The sequence below is a fragment of the Arachis duranensis genome, chromosome 2 (genome assembly GCF_000817695.3).
Source record: "Arachis duranensis cultivar V14167 chromosome 2, aradu.V14167.gnm2.J7QH, whole genome shotgun sequence".
Lineage (NCBI taxonomy): Eukaryota > Viridiplantae > Streptophyta > Magnoliopsida > Fabales > Fabaceae > Arachis > Arachis duranensis.
The window spans coordinates 93,768,321-93,788,268 of NC_029773.3; the positions used below are offsets into that span (position 1 = coordinate 93,768,321).

At 34.7% G+C, this 19,948-nt stretch overlaps 1 protein-coding gene across 5 annotated transcripts; it reads right to left on the reverse strand.

Moving 5' to 3' along the window:
- Positions 1-1,050: 1,050 nt before the first annotated feature.
- LOC107463652 (cell division cycle 5-like protein) lies at positions 1,051-8,555 on the reverse strand. 5 transcript variants are annotated; one of them, XM_052257050.1, is made up of 7 exons: positions 8,219-8,555; positions 8,133-8,171; positions 7,297-7,546; positions 5,117-6,826; positions 4,014-4,226; positions 2,441-2,722; positions 1,051-1,745 (listed from the first exon to the last, which is right to left on the reverse strand). In XM_052257050.1, exons 3-7 carry the CDS (start codon positions 7,471-7,473, stop codon positions 1,134-1,136), a joined length of 2,994 nt encoding a protein of 997 aa, XP_052113010.1. In that variant the 5' UTR covers positions 7,474-7,546; positions 8,133-8,171; positions 8,219-8,555; the 3' UTR covers positions 1,051-1,133. The 5 variants fall into 5 exon arrangements, with proteins under 5 accessions (XP_052113010.1, XP_052113011.1, XP_052113012.1 ...); XM_052257051.1 differs by having other exon boundaries at positions 7,297-7,489; positions 8,133-8,555; XM_052257052.1 differs by having other exon boundaries at positions 2,468-2,722; positions 8,133-8,555.
- Positions 8,556-19,948: the final 11,393 nt, after the last annotated feature.

A 19,948-nucleotide genomic window follows, 5' to 3' on the forward strand; every position in this document is an offset into this window, starting at 1 on the left:
CTAAAACTCTAAATCCCTAAACCACAAACCCTAATTCTAAATCCTAAACCATAAACCTTAAAATCCCTAAATCCCTAAAGCCTTAAACCCATAAACCTTAAACCCTAAACCTTAAACCCTAAACACTAAAAAATTCTAAAAATCTTCAAAAACCCTAAAAATCCTAAAACCTTAAAAACCTTAAACATCCTAAAAAACCTCTCCTCTCTGTTGCCGTGTCTCCCACCTCGTCCACTGCTTTGTCCTTTGGCTCGTCGTTGCGTCCCCCCACTGCGTCATTTCGAAAGAAGTCATCATCGTGTCATTTAGACTTTTTATATAAAATCTTGCTATTTTTGTATATGATGGATAATTGTAGCTCTAATCATATGAAAACTAATAATTAGCTAGAACTATCAGATAGATAGGAAATGAAGTCGTCACAGGGAATGTGGCCTCGTGGGAAATGGGGATGGGGAGCCATGGAGAATGGGGATGGAGATGGAGAGCAAATCTAAGGGAAGGAATAGGGAGCAGGGAGGCATCCCCGCCCCCGCCCTGCTGACATCCCTAGGAAGAACACCGAAGATGAGATCCTGAGAGCAGCTGTTATGAAATATGGCAAGAACAAATGGGCTCGAATCTCTTCCCTTTTTGGTTCGTAAATCCGCTAAGCAATGCAAGGCTCGCTGGTACGAATGGCGCGATCCTTCCATCAAGAAGGTAACCCTAACCACCTTATAACCTTAATAACTATTTGTCTATTTATTTATTTTACTTTTGCTGTCTTCCGTATGCTGTTTACTTTTTTTTAATTTGCAAGCGAGTGGTTGTGTATCAAGTTTATGTATAATAGGGATTTTGATTATGAAGGACAAAAAAGTTTAGATTTTTTCAGTTTGATTGAAAGTTTATGCTTTTTGACATGAGTCTCTGAGAATGCTCGTACAATTTATAGGTTCATCATATGCTACAAGCTTTAACTGGTGATCATTTCAACCCCGTCTATCTTTTGGATCAGATATCTTCAATTTCCATGGAATTTATTCAGTTCAAGACCCTTGAAGTGGTTTTTTCTGGTGTGCTATCACCTATCGTGAATTTTCAGCACCCATAGCTAAATCTTTCTCCACCTCATTTCCTATTGTAGCACCCTAGTCTAATGCTGTCTTACCGTTATCAATGTGACCATCAGTGATGGTACCTTCCACTTTTCCGGCGTCAGCCTTGGCAGCAAGTGCAGCATCTGGCGGTTTTGCATTAGGGTCATCTGTTTGCTTTATATCATCAGAATCCACATCCACGTCATTTTTCTGGCTAGCGGTAGTCTGGTCTCGCACAGTGCCCGCTTCACTTTCATCATGAGACAAAGCAGTTGCTATAGCAGTTTCATTTTCTTCAGTGAGAGGAGCAGCTTTAAAACTCTCTGAATCCTGTGCACCAGTTTTGTCAGCAACAGTCTCTGTTGACTCGTGAGCACGATTGTTTGCTTCGATTTCTTCTTGCTTTTGTGCTTGTACCCTGTACTGTTCCATGACATTTTGTATCCTTTCCACTTCTTCCATAAGACTCCCATACTTGTATTGCAAAGTTCTCTCAAGTTCCTTTTGCTTCTGTACTTCCTCCCATAGATTGTTTATCCTGTGGGATGCTGCTAACTTCTCCTGCTTTTGCAAAGCTTCAAAGCATTCTAATTCGGTTGCAGCTATGTCCATTTGCTTGGAAGTGGCCTCAATTTGTGGCCAAAGACTGTTTTTGGCTCTCATCTGAAAAATGCAATAGCCGAAGTATATTATTCAACATTGTGTACAGGCACAAAGGACTCTTTACAAACAGCAAAATCAAACAAAAGGAATTTTCTTTTCCATGTGTTCCTTATCAATTTTGATTCATGAAGGTCACTGCTTCAAACTCATGGGTTGAATTCCAATTATTTTCAGTTACAATTTTCAATTTTAGGTAACGAAAATTGTGTCGATAGATGCATAGAACATAATAGAAATGCAGAAGAAATACCTCTAGGATTTGATCTACACCGATGGGGTGCAAATATCCTACTCCAAAGAATGTATTAATACTGGTTTTATAACATTAAATTGTTGAGTATTCAAGAGACTCGACCTCTGTCCTAGCATGAATTCTATGTCCAAATTGTTTGATATAGTCCCATCACTACTCCACCTACCGTTGTATACCTCTCACCTCTCGCATAACAGAATGCATTCCTGAATGCAGAACCCACCCTAGCAACAATTCACTCAATCCACTCCATACTCTATTTACAATTGACTAGGTGAGTAGGTTCCTATCAGTTTATCTCTAAGGCAAAAATAGCATTGTTCAATTACAAAACTAACTCAACCAAGGTGATTCTAAGTACAAAGCCAGCTTTTAAGCAATAAAACGTAATCAGAACTGACTGAGTTAAAGCCATTTGGCATGGAGAATGTTAGTAACATGCCTCATAGCCTTGAGTGAGGAGTATTGCCTTCTTCTCGAGCTTTACAACTTTCTCCTTGCCTTGGTCCAACTTTTTCCTCACATTCTCAAACTCGTTCTGCAAAGCTGCCAGCTTTTCCATGTTTCCAGCAACACTTGAGAGACCATAGGCATTACGGGTTGGAAAGAACATGAGATCATTCAGGCCAGTCCTGTGTGCTTCAATGAATTCCTCAAGGGGTTCACTTTCATGTCCCAGTGCTACCCGAAGATAATGGGCCTCATCCTTTATCAACTTATCAGCCTAATAGAAACAAAAAAAAAAATGCAAAATCAGTATCCTTAACCCGCTTACAAGGGAAAGTTTGGATGACAACATCATAAATTATAATAAGCAAGGTAATTAGCCAGCTAATTCAAAACTCAGAAGTTTGTTATATTTTAGTGCCATTTATGATATGAACAAAAAGACATACATTGAAATATAGTCAACATTAACATTCTGCTCTATTTCTTTTTCTTTTTCTTTTTTTGTTATGTTTGTGAGAGGGCGTGGTAGAACTTGCCAATCAAACAAGGAAGTGCCCTTGAGAAACATCACCAGCAAACACAACCGAACATAATTAATTAATTGCAGGATTATAACCGAAAAGTGAGACTATCAGATCAAACTAGCATAGCATGAAGTCATAATTCATAAACAGAAAATATGTGTTGATGTCACAATACATGACCTAAAAGGAACCTTGAAAAGAGTTGCAAGGCTATTTTTACAACATTCACTGAAATAACAAAAATAAACAAAGACCTACACATCAGATTAAATCCATACCTAAAGAGTATATTAATAAAGGACAGATATAGAATAGGTGTATAACAAAATCTCCTCAGTGGGAAGAAAACCACCAAAAATAATGTGGGAAAAAAAGAGTGATATATGAGTATTAAATGTCTAGGATAGGTATAGACAGTGTAGTCAAGCAATGTTGTCAATATAGATTCTACCCAAGATTGAGATTAGAAACATATGTACGACATGTGATGGTAACATGGATCACAAGATCCTGCCTAAACTGAACACATTTAAACAAATAGTTAAGCATAAGGCGTAAACAAGCAAAATAGACATACAATCACATTTAACAAAATTAAACTTTGATTTGACATGTATGAAGTTATAATATGAAATAATCAGCATTAACATAATAATAAATCAATATAAAAGGCATTAATTCTAATGACACGTGAAATTAGGATGTTAAAAAGAAAAACACCTATCAGAATGCTTTATAATCACAGTCACAAAGAAACCCAAAAGGGATAAAAAAATAGAAGGAAAACAAGTCCCAGTAAATAATCAGAGTTAAAGGAGAAATTGGGAGAGGAGCAAAGAACTCAAAGGATGGATGTGTGTTTTGTTTTATGGAACAATTTGTTTAGCATCTTTGATGAATGTTGGGTGTGCCCTGCAACTCTAGATATATATTTATTGACTAGATTTGTTGGGTTTGGTAATAGAAAAGAGGCAAATATTAGGTGGACCAGTGCAAATTTCGCCACTATCTGGACTCTCTGCTTGGAGGTAATGTACGCACCTTTAGTGACAGATTCTCTGATAAACATATCTTATGGGATAGGACTAGACACTTAGCATCCTGGTGTAAAGCTGAAGATCTTTTTAGAGGTCTTTCCCTCTCGCACATGTTGAGAGATTGGAGAGCTTTACATTTTAGATAGGCCTTTGTTTGTGTTTTGCTTTTGTATATGGGAACCCTGGTCCCCTCCTCGCTTTTTGGTATTTCTTTTTCCTAATCATATTTGAATTTTTATTATACAAAAAAAAAGGAATAAAACTAAAAGATAAATAAGACTAAGATTTCAATTTTGATAACCACATTATGAACAATGATATCTTACCCAGTAAAATAATAAAGGGAGGACAGCTGCATACAATGTGAGGCCATAACACAACTACAATCATACATAGAATAGAAAATTATATAATAAACATATAATCATAAGAAACATTTAACTTCCTATTAGAAAAACAGGAAAATCTTTTATAAAACAGAAAACATCAAAGACGTTATGACATAGTAATGGTTACCTGCAAATCACAAACACACTTCACACCAACGAACAAAGCACAATCACATTAACACAGGCCACAGAAAATCAGAGCCTACCCACTTTCAGGACGAACTACACAAGCACCTACAACTTAGACATGGAGAGCAACTGACACAAGCATCTCAGGTGCAACGCCACTGCACTTATGCGGATCAAACAAGACACCATCAACCATCCCTAAACCACACAAGAAAAAAAATCCTAATCCAATTCAGCCCTAGATACAGTGGCATAACTGGCACATTGCAGTTGTGTGATCCAACTGCTTCTAAGCAAACAAAATCAACCCTAGCACAATCTCATCAAATAAAACGGGTGGCTCAGTGTCAGGATCTACAGACTACAAACCTAGCAGAATTTTAGAATTGTTCAATCTTATAAGTTAGTACACAACCTTAACAATGGTTAGACTTATAGTCTTCAGGTTAGTGCAAAACAAGAGGTGTATCCTCCACAACAGAAAGCAGCTTGCTACTTACTATCTATCAACGCATAAGCCACGAACATGTGATGTCATCACAAAAGAAGCTAAAGAAAGAAACTAAGAAGCAGATTAATAAATACATACATCTTTCATCTCCTCTTCATGAAATTCTTCTATAACAGGAACAACAGGCTCATTCACCACACGCTTAGCTCCTTTCTTTTTCTCCTTATTTACTTTCTCATCAAGCGGATACTTAGCATTGTCATGCTCCAGCAAAGCAAGAAGCTCCCTTCTTATCATCTCATCAGCTTGCTCAATTGAGGTTGGTGGAACAAAGGAACTCTTGTCCCCATCAGCTCTGATCACAGAATTTCTTATAAGCTCCAACGATGCAGCTGGAGGCCGAGGAAGCTCCCTTTGAAGGACTTTTGATCGTTTCCTAAGTAACGCCTGTTGCCTTGCCTCTTCTTCTGCCATTTCTCTAGCTATTCTATCTGACATATCCTCTTCAATCTTCTCCTCAGGTTCTTCAGCATCTTCTGGAATGGGCTGCATGACAATCTGGTACTCATTTTTGGGCTGTGGAAGGCTTCCTAAACCAGAGCGCAGACTTCGTCTTATTTCAGCTCTTTGTAGCTCAAGTTTAGCGCGCTCATGCATATCCACATCCTCATTAATATGAAGCTCATCCCTGAGAGGAGTTCCCTTAGGTGTCATGCTAGCATAACCATCTCTTGCAGGTGTCATGCCAATTCTGGGAGTGAGACCTGCAACTCCAGGAGTTGCAGAGGGAGTCAACATTGGATTTGGGGTCTGAACCTCTTTTCTCTTGGGAGTGACCCCAGTAAAATCTGAAGGATGCAACTCTGGGTTTTCTCCCCCTAATAATGGTGTCTGGGACTCCCTCAACCTCGCCAGGTTTTCAGCTTCCATCATGACAGCGTCTCCTTTACTAGCCGGTGATCGCTGAGGGGTTCGTAAAGGAGTCATTCCCCGGCCAGGTGTTTGTGCATAATTCGCTAGAAGAGCACGTGTTGCAGCACTACCTTCTCCAAACTCATCACTCTCAGCTAGGTCATTGGCATAACCCATCCTTGCAATTTCATCCAGTTCCTGGTCAGAAATCTGGGGTGGCGGAAGCATCAGTTTGGTTTGTTTCCGTACTGTTTCCGGATCATTCAACTTATTGGCATGTAGTATAGCAGATGGGGCATCTTGCCTCTGTGCAATTTTATTTTTTGCAATGTCTTGCTTTCTTAACTGTGTCTCAACATCAATCCTTCTTTTACCCTCAAGTTCTTCTATTGTAGTAGGGAACTGGGGCTGTTCCACGGGTCTGTCTTCATCAGCAACGTCAAAAAAACCAGGAGGAGGCCTTTTCTCAAAAGGGATTTCTGCATTATAGTCAATGCCTTTCCTTTTTCTCCTTCGATGCCTGACATCAATTCCCGCAGCCTTCAATTCTCTCTTCTTTTGTAAAGAAGCAAGTCTTCTGGCTTCCTCAAGCTGTTTCTCCCTCGCTTTCCTTTTCGCCTTCTTTCCTTTTGTGTTCGCTAATCGGGCTCGTGCTTCGGAAAGCATCTCCTTTTCATCTTCATCCATATCAACAGGATCTGGGCGTGCAGGTTTTGACTCTGGATTTGGATCAATCTCCCCAGGACGCAACTTCCGAGGATCATCGCCGGGTTCATAGTTCTCATCTTTAACACAGGCTGCGTCAAGGAGCTTCTCGTAGCGCTCAAGACACTGAGAAGGAGTACGTCCTACAATAGGAGCAATCGTTCTCCACTGCGTGGGCATAAGCTTAGCAAGATGAAGCAGCTTCTCATCCTCTTCTCTAGTCCACTCAGTCTGCACACAAAAAACGGCATTATAATAAAAGACTAGATTGTAGAAAAACACATGTCGACACAAAAAATGCCGAAAAAGGGTTAAAATGCAGGGGCATCGAGACACATTAAAAAGCAAGCCAGAACTATAATTAATTACTTATTAATTAAATAATGGCATTATGGCAGTCTTACAATTACTTACATTAAACCTTAACTGAGTAAAACCTAATAATCAAAGCTCTATCAAGGATCATTACTGGCAGCACAACCATCCATTCTCAGAGACTCATGTCAAAAAGCATAAACTTTCAATCAAACTGAAAAAATCTAAACTTTTTTGTCCTTCATATTCAAAAGCCCTATTATACATAAACTTGATACACAACCACTCACTCACAAAAAAAAGTAAACAGCATACAAAAGACAGCAAAAGTAAAATAAATAAATAGACAAATAGAGTTATTAAGGTTATAAGGTGGTTAGGGTTACCTTCTTGATGGAAGGATCGAGCCATTCGTACCAGCGAGCCTTGCATTGCTTAGCAGATTTACGAACCAAAAGGGAAGAGATTCGAGCCCATTGGTTCTTGCCATATTTCATAACAGCTGCTTTCAGGATCTCATCTTCGGTGTTCTTCCAAACACCGCCCTTTATCATAATCCTCATCTTGCCACCACTTTCTCTTTATCAAGGTTGCAAAAACCGGACCGGTCAATGAACCGGTAAGGCAACTGGTTCACTGGTTCAATAGTTCGACCATGGTTCAACCGTTTTAATTAAATACTAAATAAAATTATTAAAAATTCAATATATAATTTCAAATATTTAAATTTAATAGTCACCAAAAAAAAATATTTAAATTTAATCATTTTTAACTAAATAAAATTTAAAATTTTACAATTTCATATAATAAATTGTCCATAATTTATCAATAAAAGCTCATAAACAACTTCAAACATCAAAGTTTATAACTAAATTAGATCAAAATACAGGTAAATGACAAACACACAATGTTCTACTGCCAAAAGAAACAAACATTGACAAACAAGTTTTCAACTAAAGAAAGGCACTAATCATCAAAAATCATAATCATTAAAATCAACTCACAAAATTAGAAAATCAGAGAACCAGCAACAATATTATTATTTATCAACAACAAATTAGCAACTCAGAATAATAAGAAATTAACAAAATCTCAACAACTTAGAATTAGTAAACTCTAATCCCAGCAACTCAATCAGTATTAATATTATTAACAACAGATTAACAGTACAAAACAAGCATAAAGCCAAAAACAAATTCGAGAAGTGGTGCTTAATGCTTACCGGAGGAGAAGAAACAGACAGCGAGCTCTACAGCGACAGAGAGACAGAGAGACAGAGAGGAAACAGACAGCGAGCTCAACAGCGACAGAGACAGAGAGCGAGCTCGACGGCGACGGTGAGGAGAAGAGAGAGATCGACGGCAAGGAGAAAAGAGAGCTCGACGGCGACGGCGAGGAGAAGAGAGAGCTCGACGGCGACGGCGAGGAGAAGAGAGAGCTCGACGGCGACGGCGAGGAGAAGAGAGAGCTCGACGGCGAGGAGAAGAGGAACGATGGTGACTGGGCGGTCAGTTCCACACCTCCACCCGAGGAGAAAGGTATCGGCGATGGTGGCTGGGAAATCGGCGACGGTGGCTGATGGGCCTCTGGGATATCGAAGAGGATTAGGGTTTTTTCAGAATTGAGAGAGAGAGAAAGGGGTTGGGGAGGGGGTTTTGTTCGTTGGGTTCTCTGGAACCTTTTTTTTAAATAAAGCTATGAAAACGACGCCATTTCTGGGCGTTGAACCCAAACCATAGTTGTCAGCTGAACCGGTGATCAAACCGTTCAAGTTACCAGTTCATTAATTTATTTGTTCAATCGATAAATTATTGGTTCAACCGATAAAATTGGTCATACGTAAATAAAAAAATATAAAATAGTAAAAAATAGAATAAAGTGACAATTAAGTCCTTAAAATTTTCGACTTCAGATTAATTAGCCCTTGAAAAAAAAAAGGTACCAATTTGGTCCTCCAAAATAGTAAACAATGAACACATTATGTCCCTCCATTAATTTATCATGTGAAATTTGGTGGTGATACTTATATATCCCTACTAATTAGTCCTAAGTCGAAATCTTCGAAGACCTACTAACTTAATACTCTAAAAAAATTTAAAATAAATATATTTACTAACATTTTAATATGTAAAATGTAAATATTAAAATATTTAATACTTATTTTAATAATTCTATAAATTCTAAAGAATTAAAAAAAATTGAGTATAAAACTAAAATTAAATTAAATAAATATAAAATAATTCAGTTTGTATATGTATATAATAATTAGCACATAGAATAACAAAAGAACACACTAGTTTGGTAGGATTTCTTATTGGAGCCCAACAAGGAGACATTGATTCGATAATCTTTACATGCATTTTTGAATATTGAATCCAATATTCAAATGCTACAAGAGCGCCGGAGCACCGAAGACCTGCATTTGTTAGGAGCACCATAGGACTGGCCGGTTCAAGGATTGCATCGAACTAGTCGGTTTTCGTCCGATTCATTGATTAATCGTCGCTTTGGCCGGTTCTCAAATCGATTTTTTGTCAGGCGGTTTTTAACCTTAATCGGACTGGCAAGGGGATTAGTTTTCGACTAACCTGGTCAAATTAGTCGGTCCGGTTCAATTTTCAGAATCATGCTGTTTATCAACCTTCGCTTCTTCAAATTGTAGGTTTTGCTTCCCCAACTCCAACCACAAAACAAAAAATGACGAAATAACAAGAAACAGAAGATATTATTACTTTCTTATATGTTTCACTGTTAATGCTTACAAGATGTTATTGAAGATACAAAACCTTGCTAGGTGCTGTCTGCTACTCTATTCCTGTGTCATCAACAACAAAAAAACAGCAACTCCTTCTCCACGAAGAACTTTTTCATTTTCTTCCTTTCTTTTTTTAAGAAGAAGAAAAAAAAGAGCGGTGAGGAAAAAACACTCAACTTCTATTGGGCCTCTTACTATGACCCTCTAGGATTTTTAGGGTTATCTAGGGTTTTTTTGAATTTTTAATGGTTTTCTTGGGTTATCTAGGATTTTTTAGGGTTTTTTATTGTTCTCTTTATTTTTCTAGGGATTTCTTGGATTTTTTAGCATTTTTTGGGTTTTCTAGGATTTTCTAGGATTTTCTAGGTTTATCTAGGGTTATCTAGAGCTTTCTAGGATTTTCTAGAGTTTTCTAGAGTTATCTAGGGCTTTCTAGGGTTTTTTACGGTAATTTAAGGTTTTCTAGGGTGTTTAGGGGTTTCTAGGATTTTCTAGGGATTTCTAAGGGTTATCTCGGATTTTCTAGGTTTTTCTAGAGATTTTCAAGGATTTTCTGGGGTTTTCCAGAGTTTTCCAGGATTTTCTAGGATTTTTGGGGTTTTCCAGGATTTTCTTGAGTTTTCTAGAGATTTCTAGGATTTTCTAAGATTTTCTTTGGGTTTTCGAGAGTTTTTTAGGGTTTTCTATGATTTTTGAGGGTTTTTCTAGGATATTCTAGAATTTTCTAGGGGTTTTCTTGGGATTTCTAAGGTTTTCTAGGGCTTTCTAGGGTTTTCCTGGGTTTTCTAGGGATTTCTAAGGGTTTTCTAAGTTTTTCTGGGGGTTTTCTAGGATTTCTAAGAATTTCTGAGCGCTTTCTAGCGTTTTCTAGGTTTTTGTAGAAGTTTTCTAGGATTTTCTAGAGTTTTTTATGATTTTCTATGATTTTCTAGGATTTTCTAGGTTATTTCTAGGATTTTCTAGGGTTTTCTATGGATTTATAGGGTTTTCTATGGTTTTTTTAGGGTTTTCTAGAATTTTTGATAGTTTTTTAGGGTTTTCTATGGTTTTCGAGGATTTTTCTATGATTTTCTAAGTGTTTCTAGGGTTTTTCTAGGGTTTTCTTGGGTTTTCTAGGATTTTCAAAGATTTTCTTTGGTTTTTTAAGATTTTCTAGGGATTTCGGAGGGTTTTCTAGGATTTTCTATGGTTTTCTACGCTTTTCTAGGATTTTCTACGCTTTTCTAGGATTTTCTATGGATTTATAGGGTTTTCTATGGTTTTCTTAGGATTTTCTTGGGTTTTTTAGGGTTTTCTATGGTTTTTGTGGGTTTTTCTAGGATTTTCTAGGATTATTTAGAATTTTTTTTTGGTTTTCTAGGATTTTCAAGGGTTTTCTAGGATTTTCTTGGATTTTTTAGGGTTTTCTAGAGATTTCTGAGGGTTTTCTAGGTTTTTCTAGGAGTTTTCTAGGGTTTTCAATAGTTTTCTACGATTTTCTAGGATTTTCGAGGGTTTTTCTAGGGTTTTCTTTGGATTTATAGGATTTTCTATGGTTTTCTTAGGGTTTTCGATAGTTTTTTAGGGTTCTCTATGGTTTTCGAGGGTCTTACTAGGATTTTCTAGGGTTTTCTAGGGTTTTCTAGGATATTTTTGGTTCTTCTAGGGTTTTCTTGGAAATTCTATGTTTTTTAGGATTTTTCTAGGGTTTTCTAGGATTTTTTTAGGGATTTTTAGAGTTTTCTAGGGTTTTTCTAAGGTTTTCTAGTTATTTCTTGGGTTTTCTAGGGTTTTCTTAGGGTTTTCTCTGGTTTTATAAGATTTTCTTTGGTTTTCGAGGGTTTTTCTAGAATTTTCTAGGGTTTCCTATGGTAGTATAGGATTTTTTTTATGGTTTTTTTGGGTTTTTTAGGGTTTTCTGTGGTTTTCTACGAATTTCTAGGAGTTTTCTAGGGTTTTCTATGGGTTTCGAGGGTTTTTTTAGGGTTTTCTAGGATTTTCTAGGTTTTTTCTAGGGTGTTCGAGTGTTTTCTAGGGATTTCTAATGTTTTCTAGGATTTTCTTATGATTTACTAGGGTTTTCGAGGATTTTTAGGGTTTTCTAAGGTTTTTGAGGATTTTTCTAAGATTTTCTAGGGTTTTCTAAGATTTTCTAGGATTTTTCTAGTGTTTTCTTAGGTTTTTTTGGATTTTTTAGTGTTTTTCTGGTAGGTTCTATTGTTTTCTAGGGTTTTTCTAGCTTTTGCTATGATTTTTTTAGGGTATTTTTGGATTTTCTATGATTTCACTAGGGTTTTCTAGGGATTTCCAGGGGTTTTCTAGGGGTGTTCTATGGTTTTCTATGATTTTCTAGGATTTTTTTAGGGTTTTCTAGGGTTTTCTTAGGTTTTCTATGGATTTATACGATTTTCTAAGGTTTTCTTAAGGTTTTCTAGGGTTTTCGAGGATTTTTAAGGGTTTTCTACAGTTTTCAATGATTTTTCTAGGATTTTCTATAGTTTTCTAGGGTTTTTCTAGGATTTTCTATAGTTTTCTAGGGTTTTCTTGGATTTTCTAGGGTTTTCTAGGAATTTCTAAGGGTTTTCTAGATTTTTTCTAGGGATTTCTAGGGGTTTTCTAGTGTTTTCTAGGATTTTATAGGATTTTCTAGGAATTTTCCTGGATTTTCTCGAGTTTTCTAGGGATTTCTATGGTTTTCTAAGATTTTCTTACGATTTTCTAGGGTTTTCGAGAGTTTTTAGGGTTTTCTATTGTTTTCGAGGGTTTTTCTATAATTTTTTAGGATTTTCTATGGTTTTCTGTGATTTTTCTAGGATTTTCTAGGGTTTTCTTGGGTTTTCTAGGGTTTTTTGGGTTTTCTACGGTTTTTTAAGGATTTTTAAAAATTTTCTAGGATTTTCTATGGATTTATAGTGTTTTCTAAGGTTTTCTTACTATTTTTTAAGGTTTTCGAGGGTTTTTAGGGTTTTCTACGGTTTTCAAGGGTTTTTCTAGAATTTTTTAAGATTTTCATGGGTTTTTCTCGGATTTTCTAGGGTTTTCTTGGGTTTTCTAGATTTTTCTAGGGATTTCCAGGGGTTTTCTTGGATTTTCTAAGGTTTTCTTGGGTTTTCTAGAATTTTCTAGAAATTTCTAAGAGTTTTCTAGATTTTTCTAGGGATTTCCAGGGGTTTTCTTGGGTTTTCTAGGGTTTTCTATGATTTTCTAGGATTTTATAGGGATTTTTTAGGGTTTTCTAGAGTTTTCTAGGGATTTCTAGGATTTATCTAAGATTTTCTTAGGGTTTTCTAGTTTTTTCGAGAGTTTTTTATGGTTTTCTATGGTTTTCGAGAGTTTTTCTATAATTTTCTAAGGTTTTCTAGGGTTTTCTGTGATTTTTTAAGATTTTCTAGGGTATTTTAGGGTTTTCTTGGGTTTTCTAGGGTTTTTTTTCTACAATTTTCTAGGGATTTCTTAGGGTTTTCTAGGGTTTTCTAAGTTTTTCTAGGGTTTTTCTAGGATTTTCTAGAGTTTTCGATGGTTTTTTAGGGTTTTTATAGTATTTTCTAGGGTTTTCTAGGGTTTTTCTAGGGTTTTGGAGGGTTACTTAGGGTTTTTTATGGTTTTTGAGGGTTTTTCTAGGATTTTCTTAGATTTTCTTAGGTTTTCTAGAGATTTCTGAGGGTATTCTAGGTTTTTTAGGTTTTTCTAGGAGTTTTCTAGGGTTTTTTAGGATTCTCTATGGTTTTCTACAATTTTCTAGGAATTTCTAGGATTTTTTAGGGTTTTTCTAGTATTTTTTAGAGTTTTTTTAGGGTTTTCGAGTGTTTTTTAGGGTTTTCTATGGTTTCGAGGGTTTTTCTAGGATTTTCTAGGGTTTTCTAGGATTTTCTAGACATTTCTAGGGTTTTCTAAGATTTTCTTAAGGTTTTCTAGTGTTTTCGAGAGTTTTTTAGGGTTTTCTATGGTTTTCTGGGATTTTTTTAGGATTTTTTAGGATTTTCTTGGGTTTTCTAGGGATTTCTAAGGGGCTTCTAGGATTTTCTAAGGGGCTTCTAGGATTTTCTAAGTTTTTCTAGGATATTCTAGGGTTTTCTAGGGTTTTACTAGGAGTTTTCTAGGGTTTCCTAAGGTTTTCTATATTTTTCGAGGGTTTTTCTTGGATTTTCTTGGGTTTTCGAGGCTTTTTTAGGATTTTCTATGGTTTTTGAAGGTTTTTCTAGGATTTTCTTGGGTTTTTTTTAGGATTTTCTAGGGTTTTTTAAGGTTTTCTAGGATATTTTTGGTTTTTCTAGGGTTTTCTTGGAAATTCTAAGTTTTTTAGTATTTTTCTAGGGTTTCTAGGAGTTTTCTAGCATTTTTCTAGGAGTTTTCTAGAATTTTCTAGGGGTTTTCTAGCGTTTTCTATAGTTCTCTAGGATTCTCTATGGTTTTTCTAGGACTTTCTATGATTTTTTAGGGTTTTTCTAGGTTTTTTAGGGTTTTTAGGGTTTTTCTAAAGTTTTCTAGGGATTTTTAGTGTTTTCTTAGGGTTTTCTCGAGTTTTCGAAGGTTTTTCTAGGAAATTCTAGGGTTTTCTAGGGTTTTTCTAGGGTTTTCTTGGGTTTTCTAGAGATTTTTAGGGTTTTTCTAGGATTTTCTAATGTTTTCTAAGGTTTATTTAGATTTTTCTAGGGTTTTTAAGGTATTTTTCTGTTTTCTAGGGTTTTCTAGCGATTTCTAGGCATTTTTTTGCGGTTTTTTAGGGATTTTCAAGGATTTTCTAAGGATTTGTAGGGTTTTATTGGGTTTTCTTTGGAGGGTTTTAGGGTTTTCTATGATTTTCAAGGGTTTTCTAGAATTTTCTAAGATTTTTTAGGGTTTTTTGGAGTTTTTCTAGGATTTTCTAGGGTTTTCTTCGATTTTCTAGGGTTTTCTAGGGATTTTTAAGGGTTTTCTAGGGATTTCCAGGGGTTTTCTGGGGTTCTCAAGGGTTTTCTAGGATGTTCTAGGATTTTCTAGGGTTTTCTAGGATTTGCTAAGGATTTCTAGGATTTTCTAAGATTTTCTTAGGGTTTTCTAGTATTTTCGAGAGTTTTTTAGGGTTTTCTATGTATTTCAAGGGTTTTTTCTAGGATTTTTTAGGGGTTTCTAGGGTTTTTTGGGGTTTTTCTAGAATTTTCTAGGATTTTTTAGGATTTTCTTGGGTTTTCTAGGGTTTCTAAGGGTTTTCTAGGATTTTCTAAGATTTTCTAGGGTTTTCTAGGGTTTTTCTAGGAGTTTTCTAGGGTTTTCTATGGTTTTCAAGATTTTTCTAGGATTTTCCTGGGTTTTCGAGGCTTTTTTAGGATTTTCTATAATTTTCGATGGTTTTTCTAGGATTTTCTTGGGTTTTTTAGGATTTTCTAGGGTTTTCTAGGATTTCCTATGATATTTTTTGTTTTTCTAGGGTTATCTTGGAATTTTTAGGTTTTTTTAGGGGTTTTCTAGTGTTTTTTTAGGGAATTTTAGAGTTTTATAGGGTTTTTCTTAGGTTTTCTAGTTATTTCTCAAATTTTCTAGGGTTTTCTTAGGGTTTTCTCTGGTTTTCTCGGGTTTTATAATATTTTCTTTGGTTTTTCTACGGTTTTCTATGGTTTTTCTAGGATTCTTCTAGGTTTTTCTATGGTTTTTCTAGGATTTTCTATTGTTTTATTGGGTTTATTAGGGTTTTCGAGCATTTTTTTAAGGTTTTTCAGGATTTTGTATAGTTTTTGATGGTTTATTAGGGTTTTCGAGCATTTTTCCAAGGTTTTCTAGATTTTTTAGGATTTTCTAGGATTTTCTATGATTTTCTTAGGGTTTTCTAGGTTTTCCTAAGATTTTCTAGGTTTTTCTATGATTTTCTATATTTTTCTAGCATTTTCTAGGGTTTTCTTAGGGTTTTCTAGAGTTTTCGAGGATTTTCTAGAGTTTTCTAGGGTTTTCTTAGGGTTTTCTTGGGTTTTTTAGGGCTTTCGAGGGCTTTTCTAGGTTTTTTCGGTTTCTCTAGGATTTTCTAGAATTTTCTTAGGATTTTCTATAATTTTCTAATATTTTTTAGGATTTTCTTGGGTTTTTCTAAGATTTTCTAGGGTTTTCTAAAGTTTATATTAGGGTTTTCGAGGATTTTTCTAGGGGTTTTTATAAGGATTTTCTAAGATTTTCTAGGAATTTTCTAAGGTTTTCTATGATTTTCTAGGGTTTTCTAGGACTTTTCCAGGATTTTTGAGGGTTTTTGAGGGTTTATTAGGGTTTTTTAGCGTTTTTCTAGTGTTTTCTAGAGATTTCTAAGGGTTTTTATAAGGATTTTCTAAGATTTTCTAGGAATTTTCTAAGGTTTTCTATGATTTTCTAGGGTTTTCTAGGACTTTTCCAGGATTTTTGAGGGTTTTTGAGGGTTTATTAGGGTTTTTTAGCGTTTTTCTAGTGTTTTCTAGAGCTTTCTAGGATTTTCTACGATTTTCTAGGGTTTTTCTATTATTTTCTAGGGCTTTCTAGGATTTTTGGTATTTTCTAAGGTTTTCTAGAGTTTTTCTAGAATTTTCAAAGGTTTTTTTAGGGTTTTCTATATTTTTCTAGTTTTTTTAGGGTTTTTCTAGGGTTTTCTAGGGATCTCTATGGATTTATAGGGTTTTCATAGGGTTTTCAAGGGTTTTCTAGGGGCTTTTCTAGGGTTTTCTAGGAACTTCGAGGGATTTCTAGAGTTTTTTAGGGTTCTCTAAGGCTTTCTAGGGTTTTTGTAGGATTTTCTAGAAACTTCTAGGGATTTCTAGGATTTTTTTAGGGTTTTCTAAGATTTTCAAAGGTTTTTCTAGGGATTTCTATGATTTTTCTAGGGTTTTCTAGGATTCTCTTAGGGTTTTTTAGTATTTTTTAAGAGTTTCTAGGGATTTCTATGGTTTTTCTAAAGTTTTCTATGGTTTTTTTAGGGTTTTCTAGAGTTTTTTAGTGTTTTCTAGGGATTTCAAGGCTTTTTATAGAATTTTCTATGGTTTTCTTAGAGTTTTCTTGGGCATTCTAGGATTTTTTAGGTTTTTCTAAGATTTTCAGGGGTTTTCTTAGGATTTTTTTAGGGTTTTCTCGGGTTTTCTTGGGTTTTTCTAGGATTTTCTAAGGTTTTCTAGAGTTTTCTATAATTTTTTAGGGTTTTCTAGAGTTTTCTTAGGATTTTCTAGGATTTTCCTAGGATTTTCTAGGGTGTTTTAGAATGTTCTAGATTTTCTAGGGTTTTCTAAGGATTTTCTAGGGTTTTTTAGGGTTTTCTAATGCTTTCTAGGGGTTTTTCTAGGGTTTTCTAAGAATTATTAGGATTTTCTTAGGGTTTTTGAGGATTTTTCTATGGTTTTTCTAGAATTTTCTTAGAGTTTTCTAGGGTTTTCTAAGATTTTCTAGGGTTTTCTAAGATTTTTTTAGGGTTTTCTAGGAATTTGTAGGGTTTTTGAGGGTTTTCGAGGGTTTTTCAAAGATTTTCTATGTTTTTCTAGGATTTTCTTAGAGTTTTTTAGGATTATCTAAGGTCTTCTAGCGTTTTCTAAGATTTTTTCTAGGATTTTCTAGGAATTTGTATGGTTTTTGAGGGTTTTTCTAGGGTTTCTATGTTTTTCTACGATTTTCTTAGAGTTTTCTAGGGTTTTCTAAGGTTTTCTAGGGTTTTTCTAAGATTTTCCAAGACTTTCTAGGATTTTTTAGTATTTTTTAGGGTTTTCTAGGCTTTTTCTAGAATTTTCTAGGGTTTTAAGGATTTTTTTTGGATTCTCTATGTTTTCTAGTGTTTTTAGTATTTTCTTTGATTTTCTAGGATTTTCTAGGGATTTATAGGGATTTCTATGGATTTACAGGGTTTTCTTATTGTTTTCTTGGGTTTTCTAGCGTTTTTTAAGGGGTTTTTGAGGGTTTTTCTATTGTTTTCTAGATTTTTCTAGGGTTTTTTATGGTTTTTCTCGGATTATTTATGATTTTCTTGGGTTTTCTAGGATTTTTGAGGGTTTTTTTTAGGTTTTTCTTGGATTTTTTAGGGTTTTCTTAGGGTTTTCTAGGATTTTTATAGGATATTTCTAGGATTTTTCATGATTTTCTAGGACTTTTTAGAATTTTTTAGGGTTTTCTAGAATTTTTTAGAGATTTCTAGGATTTTTAAAGATTTTCTATATTTTTCTTGGGTTTTTAGGGTTTTCTTAGGGTTTTCTAAGGCTTTTTCGGGTTTCAAGGGATTTCTAAGGATTTCTAGGGTTTTCTAAAGATTTTTAGGGTTTTCTTAGAAATTTCTAGGTTTTTCTAGGTTTTTGAGAGTTTTTCTAGTATTTTCTAGGGTTTTTGAGAGTTTTCTAGTGTTTTTTAGGCTTTTTGAAGTTTTTCTAGTGTTTTCTAATTTTTTCTAGTGTTTTCTACGATTCTCTAGGATTTTCTAGGATTAGGGTTTTCTATGATTTTCTAATATTTTTTTAGGATTTTTTTGGATTTTTCTAAGATTTTCTAAAGTTTTCTAGGATTTATTAGGACTTTCGAGGATTTTTCTAGGAATTTTATAAGGATTTTCTAAGGTTTTTAGGGGTTTTCTAAGGTTTTCTATAATTTTCTAGGGTATTTTTTAGGGCTTTTCTAGGATTTTCGAGGGTTTTCTAGAGTTTTTTAGGGTTTATTAGGGTTTTCGAGCATTTTCTAGGGTTTTCTAGGTTTTTCTAGTGTTTTCTTGGGTTTTCTATGATTTTCTAAGGTTTTCCAAGGTTTTTCTACGATTTTCTAGGGTTATTCTAGTATTTTCTAGGGTTTTCTAGGATTCTTAGTATTTTCTAGGGTTTTCTAGAGTTTTTCTAGAATTTTCTAAGGTTTTTTTTAGGGTTTGCTATATTTTTCTAGTTTTTTAGGGTTTTACTAGGGTTATCTAGGGATCTTTAAGGATTTCTAGCGTTTTCATAGGGTTTTCAAAGGTATTCTAAGTGTTTTTAAAGTTTTCTAGGACTTTCGAAGATTTTCTTAGGGATTTTTAGTGTTCTCTAAGGCTTTCTAGGGTTTTTCTAGGATTTTCTAGAAACTTCTAGGGATTTCTAGGGACTTCTTAGGGTTTTCTAGGGTTTCTGAGGATATTTCTAGGATTTTCTAGGTTTTTCTAGGATTTTTTAGGATTTTCTTAGGATTTTCTAAGATTTTTGAAGGTTTTTCTAGGGATTTCTATGGTTTTCAGTATTTTTTAGGTGTTTTTAGGCTTTTTATAGAATTTTCTAAGGTTTTATAGGATTTTTAGGGTTTTCTAGGAATTTTTTGTGTTTTCTAGGAATTTCTCGGGTTTTCCTTCGGTTTTTTTGGGCTTTCTAGGATTTTTTAGGTTTTTCTAGGATTTTCGAGGGTTTTCTTAGGGTTTTTAGGGTTTTTCTAGGATTTTCTAGGATTTTCTAGAATTTTCTATGATTTTTTAGGGTTTTCTAGAGTTTTCTTAGGGTTTTCTAGGGTTTTCATAGGGTTTTCTAGGGTTTTTTAGAATGTTCTAGGTTTTCTAGGATTTTCTAGGGTTTTTTAAGAATTTTCTAGGGTTTTCTTAGGATTTTCAAGGATTTTCGAGGGTTTTTCTAGGATTTTCTATGTTTTTCTAGGCTTTTCTTAGAGTTTTCTGGGGTTTTCTAGGATTTTCTAGGGTTTTTCTAAGATTTTCCAAGACTTTCTAGGGTTTTTTAGTATTTTTTTAGGGTTTTCTAAGCTTTATCTAGGGTTTTCTAGGATTTTTTTTAGATTTTTTAGGGTTTAGAGTTTAGGATTTATGGTTTAGGGTTTCCGGTTTAGGGTTTAGGGTTTAGGGTTTCGGGTTTAGGGCTTAGGGTCTAGGGTCTAGGGCTTAGGGCTTAGGATCTAGGGTCTAGGGTCTAGGGTTTTCTATTGTTTTTTAGGATTATCTAGGATTTTTTTAGGATTTTCGAGGGTTTTTCTAGGTTTTTCTTAAATTTTCTAGGGTTTTCTTTGGGTTTTCTAGGGTTTTTCTAGGGTATTTCTAGAAATTTAAGGATTTTCTAAGATTTTTCTAGGATTTTCTAGAATTTTTTAGGGATCTCGAGGATTTTTTAAGATTTTTTATATTTTTCTTGGGTTTTTAGGGTTTTCTTAGGGTTTTTTAAGGCTTTTTTGGGTTTCAAGGGATTTCTAAAGATTTTTAGGATTTTCTAGGGTTTTGCTAGGATTTTCTAGAATTTTTTAGGATTGTCTAGGATTTTCGAGGGTATTTCTTGGATTTTCTAGGTTTTTCTAGAATTTTCTAGGGTTTTCTTAGAGTTTTCTTGGGTTTTTAGGGCGTTCGAGGGTTTTTGTAGGGTTTTCTACGATTCTCTAGGGTTTTCTTA

Excerpts from the sequence above, each read along its gene's own strand:
- LOC107463652 (XM_052257050.1), bottom strand. The coding sequence starts at position 7,473 with ATGAGGATTATGATAAAGGGCGGTGTTTGGAAGAACACCGAAGATGAG. Across the intron at positions 6,827-7,296 it reads TCGATCCTTCCATCAAGAAG|ACTGAGTGGACTAGAGAAGA; the intron begins GTAACCCTAACC and ends TTTTGTGTGCAG. Across the intron at positions 4,227-5,116 it reads ATGAAGAGGAGATGAAAGAT|GAAAAAGAAATACCAAAAAG; the intron begins GTATGTATTTAT and ends AAATATGATTAG.